General features: G+C 35.4%; 1 protein-coding gene across 1 annotated transcript in view; it reads left to right on the top strand.

Moving 5' to 3' along the window:
* Positions 1–8,844: 8,844 nt before the first annotated feature.
* LOC146160789 (centrosomal protein of 135 kDa-like) overlaps positions 8,845–10,103 on the top strand; it is a 29,605-nt gene continuing 28,346 nt past the window's right edge. Inside the window, exons 1-2 of the mRNA XM_083386119.1 lie at positions 8,845–8,962; positions 9,200–9,419. Coding sequence (XP_083242245.1) covers positions 8,867–8,962; positions 9,200–9,419 — 316 coding nt within the window. The 5' untranslated portion in view covers positions 8,845–8,866. The remainder of the gene's footprint in view (positions 8,963–9,199; positions 9,420–10,103) is intronic.

The following is a 10,103-nucleotide window of genomic DNA, read 5'->3' as shown; positions in this document are numbered from 1 at the left end:
TTTCGTCGTTCTTATGTTTGAAAGGCGAAATGCGAAGCAAATGAAAGTGGAGGGATGTGTTTTCTTTCTTCGTCTAGGTCTAGGTATTGTGAAACACTAATAGCGTCCATAATATAGAAATAAAACGTGTCGACCAGAAAATGCCTTTTCAAAAATAACTTCATTTGCGATTTGACAGCAGCTTATATCGATCTTAAACAATGAACCATAAGCATTGTTCCCTCTTAAGGCAGGGGTCGACAACCTTTTTTGCTCTGCGGACCGGTTTAAAACTGAAATTTTGTCGCGGACAGGCCTTTTTGAAATATGTTACAAATTTGTTAATGCGAAATTTATGCTTGTTTTTTTAAGAGATGCTCCCATATAGGAATTCTTGACTGAAACCCGCGGGCGGCATCCGGCCCACCAAGCCCCCAGCTCATTTTAATAAAACCTTTATAGACCTTAACGTTTTTCTTAAATTACACTTGTATACCATTATTACCAATTCCTACTCCTACTAGCTTGTCAAAATAAGGATATTCAAAGCATTCTTTCAAAAGAAGTTAAATTTTGTATAACATATAATAATGTATTTCAGATCCCATTTTTGACAGGCCCTACACGACACTTTCTGTAGTTACGTAATATAAAAACTAAAAAAATAATGGCAATATAAAAAGTACGAACCACAGACCGACACCTAAAAAGTATAGAATAGATATAGCTTACGTACAAGGCTTGCCACAATAACGTTTTTGATAACAAATTTCAAAAAGATTGCCTTTTATCAACGTGATTGATGTCAGAAAAATCATTAGACTTTTTGAGTTTTTCTTTCATTTTTATAGAGTCAAACTAAAAGGCTTCCTAAAAGTAATTAAAATGCATACGTTTTTTCGTAACCTTTCCTGCTTAAATATCACAAATATTAAATCATTTTATTGGGGGACATTGCTTACATTGGTTGCATGAATGTATTCTATTGCACTTTACACGATGGGGACGTTTAAATTAAAACAAACATCATATTTTAGCCAATCTTTCGTTATTTTGTAAGTGCTAGGAGTTTTTGTTATAATAGTATGCATTTTTGCATGTTGTGAACGTGCTATGTAACTCATAAGGCCACAGCAAACAAGTTGTTTTCAACCTCACGAGGGCGTGATACTATTTCTGATTTTTATCATACCAATTAAACATGGGAGTATATTTAAACGAAAGTGAATGTATTTCATTTAATTCTTTGTGACATTTTCCAAGATTTTACCTACAGTCCGTGTTTAAAAACAAAATTTTAATCTGGCAACCCTGCTACGGACCGGTGACAAACTCTTCGCGGACCGGTGGTTGCCGACCACTGCTCTAAGGTGCCCAGTAAAATTCTTCGTGACGTTATCTCTAAAAATTTCACGACTCAATCTGACGCAGGCACCTGCTAACTCTTAAGTATTCTTGCGCAGTAGAAAATTTTCTTAGAGGGAACGCTGACCATCAGCCAAGCTGTTTCCTGTTGGGAGTGTTTCGGTTGAGCCTACGATTAAAAGGCACTTTAACCGGTAAACCGTTGTCCGTGCTTCTCTGCGCCCCTTGACGTGGTTCCGTTCGAGAACAGTACGTTTCTGTGTTTAGGCATATAAGTTAGCTTCATTTGTGCGGTTTGCAAACTATGGTTTTGCCGAGTTTATCTGCGTAAAAACAATACTTTTTCACACTTTGCGCGATTTAGGTGGCCTTTTAAATACCGGTATGATAAAAACCGCAGTCGAACCGAATCCGGAATGTCATAAAACGGGTTTCTTAAACCTTAACCGATTTTAATAAGATTTTAGGCAGTCCAAACAGAACCGAACCGAATATTTTGAAAGAACCTAAACCTTAACTCGGAGGTTCTCAAACTGCGAAGCCCTGTTGCGTCCTTTCAATTTTTCGAGGGCGTCGCACAATTATCCCCATACAGGTGCATTCGAAAATTAAATGTAACATAAAAACAGAGCGAATGATTTTACTACTAACAAATAGATAGGCCTACATAAAAAAATTCCAATCGCCGTTTGCGTCGCAAGTTTTAAAAAAGCTGACAAAGGCGTCGTAACAAAAAAGAGAAACTATATTGCCTTTTAACTTAACACCAATTTGTCAAAAAAATGTTCAAAATTTTATTAAAAAATGGACATGTAAAAAAGTTAGTGACAATGCTTTTAATTATATTTTTCAATGTGGTTGCAGGGTTGCCAATTCAGGAATAAAGTCAACCTTTTCTCAACGACTTTTATTTCCTTTAGCGACACTTTTTATAATCCAGCAGTAGGCTATTTTATAGATGTTTTTATGGTGAATTATTTAACAATTTGGCTAGTTATGTGATGTCAAATAAATGATGCAAATATTTCAAAGTTTACATTAGGAAAGTGTCAAGTATAAAACAATTAAGATTAAAATAATAGGTTTGTATTCTAGGTTTATTCTACAAAATCTAGGTAGGCCTAGGGGAAGTGCGGGACCCATGGAACGGATTTGTTTTTTCGGTAATATCTTTCGAAATACAACTTAGAAACACTCGCAATTATTTTCTTTTGAAAGCTCACATCTATGGATACCTAAATTGAAAAAATAATTGAAGTCTGACATATCCTTCTAAGTTTTTTTTTTAATATAAAAAACGTAACTTTTTATTGACCTATGGAACAGAGCATGACTGCATCGAAAAACACTGCGCTTTCTGAAGTGCATAACTACTCAGTTAATGGTGTAGAAATGGTGGCACAAGAAAATTTATTTTAAGATATAAACTAAAAACACATGGAAACAAGCACAAAATTCTGAAATGATATTTTTTTTATTTCTGGTAGAATTTGCAACCCGGGTTTATTATATCAATTGTTTTTCTTTTTTAGGAGAACACATTTTCAAATATAATAATAGTCAAATGTGCGATTTTGTAGAGTCCCGAGTCCGACTGTGACTTTACAGTCTATATTCCGCCAATTTACGTAACTAAATACGGTGGATATTTAGCAATCCACTCATAGGGATGTCAAATAATTCATCAAAATATAATTGGTTCGAAAATATACCTACAATATGCTATTTCAAACTGCAAAACGGCAATATAAGTTTTTGGTACTGCGCATGCGCACGTCGGACTCGGGACTCTGGTAGTTTTACGTGGTCTTACTCGAGTCACGAGTCCGACTCCTTCGAGTCCCGAGTCCGACTCCACAGCCCTGGTCCTCAGTGAACAACCCCTTTTTAGATGTTCTTGTCTTAAAAATTGGCATAGCTACTATCCTTAAAATCTAAGAATATGACCACAAAATGATCAATAGACCAATGGAACAGACTGTTCCAAAGGTCCTCTAATCGCCATTTTTAATAAAAACACTCATGGCTAGCCAGTACTCTGAATACAATTAATCAAACTTACTTTCAACATGTACCTAGATATCCCCTCTCGCCAGAAAAAATATTCACTGCTTTACAATTACCTAAAGACTATCAAAACATCTTATCAAGCTAAAAAAAGTACATTTTTCACCTGGAAAAGTGAAAATTTGGAATAAATCAATCATTTCCAAAAGCACGCTGTAGAACTTTTTGGACAAAGTTCCGTACACAAAATCTTATTCCCACATCAAAAATTTTATTTAGTTCTGCCAACAGGGGGCGCAATATGCCAGTGTTCCATTGGTCCCCATGTTCCATGGGTCCCGCACTTCCCCTACGGTATTTTGAATTTTATAAGTTTTTCTATAAATTTTCCCGGCAACCATGCAGTGATCATCAGGGCGCATCTGGTGTTTTTTTGCATTTTGAAATCGGAAGAAGAAGACGGTAAGAAAATAGTTCGCGAAATTTCATTTGTTGAGAGTTCTAGATGGTATATGCACGCGGCTCCTTTGGAATAAGTTATTCCCAAAACGCAAACATACTGCATGAATAAATAAATACAATTCGGGTGAAGTTTTGTTTTTTAACGTAGACAAAAAAGCCTGGAATGGCAAATAAATGTTATTTTACTGAGCTAAATATAACCACAGATATTAAAAAACTTTGCATAACTTCCAGTCTCGATTGCATTCTAGTGCCTATAAACCGCCAGGGATCTTGGAAATGCTTGCCCAAAATCACGCCAGTGACGTTATTTGGCGTGGAACATCACCGACCTAGTGCATTTATCAAAATAAATTGTCGTTTTTGGCATATATATCGTTTTATTTTGGCGTAGGATTTCAGCTAAAAAAAAAATTGGCGTTAATCTTTGGCGGCCAAAAATTATGGATTGCGGTCAGGCGCCAAGTTTTACATTTAAACGCCTCTTTGCGCTTTGTGCAAATGTTTCTATTTATCTAAAAACACTGCCCGTGTGCGAGCTTCGATAAATGGTTGTCAAGGATGGCGCGGCCCAAAAATTTTAGGTAACCCCGAGCAGTGTTCCCTCTAAGAAATTTTTCTTCTGTCAAATATTTTTTTTAGTGCGCAGGTGTATTTTATGGCTAAGTCGTGAAAAAATTGAGAGGTGACGTCATCAAACAAGCAAGCTTAAGAAATATTTTGTTCCAGGTTTAATTGGTGCGGAAACTCAAATTGAGTTTAAGATCATTTAAGGGTATCGTATAGGCTACCAAGCGCACCGAAAAATATAAATATTGAATTTATCAAACTGGCTGCAGGCTATAAGTCCACAACTATATGGCTGCACAGGAAATAAACTTAAAAAGGTCTGCGAACGCAAAAAATACAGTGCGCTTATTTCTGAATCTTTTGAGTCTACGCGGTGCTATCCAATGGACACACATAAAAAAATCACTAAAAACCGTTTAAAAATTCCCTAATTTTTATTATTATTTAGTTTAAGTTTGTTAAAGTTATAACTTAAAAAGGGTCGTTATGCTCTCGATGTTGTGCTCAACGGTGAAAAAGTGCAGTTGTGCTAAAAACATACCTAAAAAGGGTGTAAAACGTAAAACAGCTCAGTAAGAAAATATTTGCAGCTGTTGTTAAAATATGCAAATTACAGTTAAGACCTTTTATTAATGATAAATATGCGTTTTGGTTTGGGTGGGTCAAGCATTATTACTTTTAATCAATATAATAATAATTTACCCACCCCCACCCAAACGCTACCAACACCCTAATAATGTGCGTTGCGGTATGCCGCATTTGTAGGCCTTTTTTGTGTTACTTTTTTCGTACCAAATAGAAAGAGCCCCGATTTAAGATAGGCCTTATCTAGCAGTCTAGCAACAGCAAGTAACTTACAGCTGACACATGTAGTAGCCTACGTCACAAACGAAATTGCCGAACGATTGTGGACTTCAATCTAGTACAAGTTTTAATCAAAATGAAAGGTGCGAAATGCTAAAAACGGTTGGGCCGAGAAAATTGTTAAAATTTTTTACTTTTTAACTGGGAATGATTTAAGTGCGCAAAAGCAAATTTTACTGCGCAAATTGTGTCATGTAGCTGCGCAACTGCACAAATGCGCAGTAAAATTTTCCTTTTGCGCACTTACATCACTTTCAAATTAAAGCTAAAAAATCTTCAATTTTTGCCACAACAGTTATTTCGCATTCGCCATTTTTTGTTGATGTTTTTAGCTAAAAGCAAGTAACAAATCAAATTCGCATTGACGATTGTCATGTAATACTTGTTTTGCTGTAAATTACTCTGCCGAATCGGTTTTTATCATCCATGCTGTGTATGTATATTATCTCACATAGAATTTAATGTCCACATGGAAAACCAAGCATAAACAAAAAAAAATAAAAAATGAAAAAAAATGAAAGAGTCCGAACACAGCAGCCGAGTGTTTGACAATAATTAGGGATCATGAAACCGAAATTGTTTTTAGGGACTTACTTTAAACACAACCGCAATTTTACGTGATTTCTGGACAGATTTAGCTGTGGGGTCAACAGCCCTGACAAATTGACAAAATCATCTTGATAAACAAAATCATCTTTGATTGTATGCAAATGAGCGAGTAGTTCACGAATCTTGATTGTGTGCTAAAGGCATCTCATATCCTATCTTAAAATTGGACGTTTTGCCAATTTAACCCAAACAATCGGACAGTTTTTCGCGCGACCGCTTTGTTGCCATATCCTTGAACGTATCAAACTCCATTGCAGTTGCACATTTTCGTTTTTTGAGAACTTGTGTTTCATGACGTCACGCTTTGTGACGTCATCTTGAAAATTTTCACGACTCGCCGACATACAAAAAACACTGATCTGCCGCGGGACCCAGCCAATCAGCATTAAAATATTCTTGCGCACAACAAAAAACATTTGTGCAGTAGAAAATTTTCTTAGATGGGACACTGCCTACAGACCATTACTACAGAATCGTTCTTCGAAATTCTGGTTACCAGTCCTTAAATAGATTTTGCCATTTTTGTCGATCTAACTGTTAAATATGTAAAACACTGCTTTAGATCAGGGAGTCGAACCGTTTGACTTTTCCGGTTCAGGTTCGGTTCGGGTTCAAATATTTTTTTGAAATCCGGTTCAGTTCCGGTTTCGGTTTCAAGCAATTTAAAAGTTCCGGTTCAGCTCCGGTTCGAACATCGTTATTTCAAAACCGGTTCATAAAGTTCCGGTTCAGATACAATATAATTTGCGTTAAATCTCAAAATGTGGGTCAATAAATGTAGAGAATAAACTTTGAATTGTAAGTCATTTAATCTAAGTTCCGTGACTTAATTCAAAAAACAGCAACTCGATATTGAAATATCTAAAAAATAAAAAATGAACGATTTTTTTATTCAATATTCATATTTTTTTCATAAAATTTCGAACATGACGTAACTTGACTCTGTAAAATAGAAGTTGTGACGTCATGCTGGAGCGAACCGCTTTTGTTTACAGGTTCGGGTTCGGTTAAGGTTCAGGTACTTTCAAATTATTCGGTTCAGTTCCGGTTCGGCTCCTTAAAATCTTAAATAAAACGGTTCAGGTTGGGTTACGGTTCAGAAAAAATTGACCCAAAACCGGTTCATAAAGTTCCGGTTCGGTTCCGGTTCGACTCCCTGCTTTAGATTGCATGACGACCCGTTATGACGTTACTTGTGACGTCATATCTAAAATTTAACCAAATGCTCAAATAAGAATCCTGGATCCGTCCCTGGTTATAAACAGATATGCTTTCGACAGTTTGAAATAAGCATTATTGTGACCCAAAAGCACATTTGTTAGAGGCTTGTTTATTCCTAAAGTGAGTTTTTCGTAGTCAAACCCTTTTTCAATAAATATTATACAGCAAATTAGTTCTAAAATTGCCATTGGGATTAGCATCTCTGCTTATTCCTTTGTTAGTGACTCTATAAATTGAAATAGTTGCTGTTTGATAAGTGATGACAACATAAATATTTAAGATATCTGTGTTAACATTCGAAATATGCATTAGTATTTTATGATTTCGAACGGTCGATACTGCTGCTATGGTTGACTGAACTTAACGGTGTGGATCTTAATAAATTAAATAAACAGTAACGTGCGTTGTCTGGCGGGAATTTTAATTTCGGCATTCGCCATAATTGTAACTTTGTATTAACAACACGCAGTAAATATAAAAATGAAATTTCAGAAGCGCTAGTTTATAAACGAGATAAGATAAGCAAATGAACATAAGGTTCATGATAGCTAAAGTCACTGTTGTAAACAAGACATTTCCAAATGAGTTTAGTTCAAGTCTCGGTCATTTTATTAATTACCGATGCCAAGTCCAATTCCATTTCATCAGTTAACCAAGCCAAGTTGAATTCAAGTCATATAGTTATATGCAAGTCAAGTTATTGGCTTCCTTAATCAAGACATTGGCATGAAAAATAAACGTTAAATTTTAAAATTTGCAAATTTATTCCAAAGCAAGTTAGTTTTTGCATAGCGAAAAATGTGTGAAACAAATACTCAAATAGCCAGCATATTTGTTTTCGTCTTGAATACGAGATGAATAACCTAATTTTATATTTTTAAAGCACTTAATGATGTTTAAGTCATTTACCAAAAATGACTTAAGTTTATCTCATTTGGAAGTCTAGTAATTTTGCCTCAATGATTTAGTCAAGCCAAAAAGATTTTGCCAAAAAATTTAGTCAGGGAAGGCAAGGCTGGATTGTATGGCAGATCTTGACAAGATATTGCAAGTGCAAGACAAAAAATCAGGTTGACTGAATGTATCAAAGGTCAAAAGTGCACACCGATAAAATAGTGTATTGGAAGAAGTTATAAGATAAAAATTGGCACGCCGACATGTTTGAGTTGGACACCCCTGCTATAGTGTTTTGGTGGATGTTGCTATGTATATTTAAAAAAAAAAAATGTTATGGTCATCAAAATTTAAAACTACTCACTTCCATGTAGCAATCATTAGGTTTAATATTGTGCCTAGGCCTCTTTAAATCTATGGATCCTGTTTTTGACACTTGACTTTGTCATTTAAATTTGGAAATTCAACCAAGTTATCAATAAATGTGCAAAATAATTTAGTCTTAGTAAACCAAAAATGTTTAAAGCTTTCCTGAATTACCATAAAGACATTTTATGTTGAAGGCATTTTTTTAAAATTATTGTTACGCTTTGTCAAATAATTGTTACATCTAATTAATAAGCAATTTTGCACTGTCGAGAAAATAACGCCCTGGAATTTTTTAAATTCAGGGCCTATGTGTATGACATTGTCATACCAAGCTTGGTTCCAGTGTGCATTTCATAACTATTTTTGTGGATACCTTGTGTGTGCGGTGCCAAATTTTGCTTTGAAATACAAACACAACAAACGTTAGAATTTATATTCCTTTGGTGTGTTTCAATATTAATTTTTAGCTTAACTGATGTTAAATACACCTCTACTTGGCGGGAGGTGAAGTGTAAGTTAGGCAAACATGACCTCTGTTACTGAGAAGAAATATGTTGCTCTGCGTAAAAAGTTAGACCAACTTGGATATCGCCAACCACTAGGGATTGAATCCCTTCCTCTGGTAAATAGACTTTTGATATATTAATGTTTAAGAATAAAACAAATTTAATTAGTTTAGTTGTTTATAAAGTCACAAATAAAATTTAAATTAAGCATATTAATAAATTTATATCTATGTATATCATAATTCCACCTAATATTATTTACCCCAATATTTAATATATATAATTAACTTACCATGTAAATATCCTTGAATGTTTTTTTTTAATCTAAAAAACGTTTTCTTTCCTTTGTTTAGGCTGAGAGGTTATTCAGTGATTTGCTGCACACCACTGACAGCTTAAAAAAGGCAAAACTTGGTCCTAAAAAAACCAAAACCACCAATGTTGATGTTGATCAAGCCCTAGAAGATGCAATAGAACCCTATCGGTTGGACAATGCTAGACTTGTACAGGAAAACAACTCCCTGCATTTGGATTTAGTGAAGACAAAGGAAGAACTTGAAGCAAGCAATAAAAGTATTATTTAAAACACACTTATATTCTATGCATGAAAAAATAATTGAAAATAGTCTACCTCAGGGGTCGGCAACCCCTGGCACGCGTGCCACTTGTGGCAATTTCTCATTACTTGGAAGTTTTCGTTATTTGCTTTTAAGCATGCTTTTGTCATAATTACATTTTGGGTTCAGTTTAATTTTTAAAGGCCACCGGTCCGCAAAAACGTTGAGAAACTCTGTTCCACATTAAAAGCAAGCACGTGTGTTTTTGTGCGACTGAGAAATCAACAAAACGCAAATCTGATAGTTAACACCTCTAGGTATCAGCTTAAAAGCATCGAAGTATATTTCAAAACACATACGCAAATTAGATGTCAGATCACAGCAGGGCTGCTGAGTCGGACTCGGGACTCGAGTAAGACTATGTAAAACTACCCGAGTCCGACGTGTGCGCATGCGCAGTACCAAATTTCGAAACTGGTAAGCCAGCAAACTGTAAATTGTTAAGGTGAAATAGGATATGCTTGTTGCATATTTTCCATGACCCTATGAGTGGATTGCGGAATATCCACCTTAATTTAGTTACGTAAATTGGTGAAATACAGAGGCTGAGACGCGATGAAATGCGATGAAACCTCATATTCGGCCCGAATCGGACTCTGATTGTTTTTAACCAACTCTGCAGCCTTGATTGCCAGTGCGA

This window comes from Ascidiella aspersa, chromosome 3, assembly GCF_963924565.1.
Source record: "Ascidiella aspersa chromosome 3, kaAscAspe10.2, whole genome shotgun sequence".
Classification (NCBI taxonomy): Eukaryota; Metazoa; Chordata; class Ascidiacea; order Phlebobranchia; family Ascidiidae; genus Ascidiella; species Ascidiella aspersa.
The sequence above is the reverse complement of the archived record's forward strand: the minus strand, read 5'-3'. Positions and strand labels throughout refer to the sequence as shown.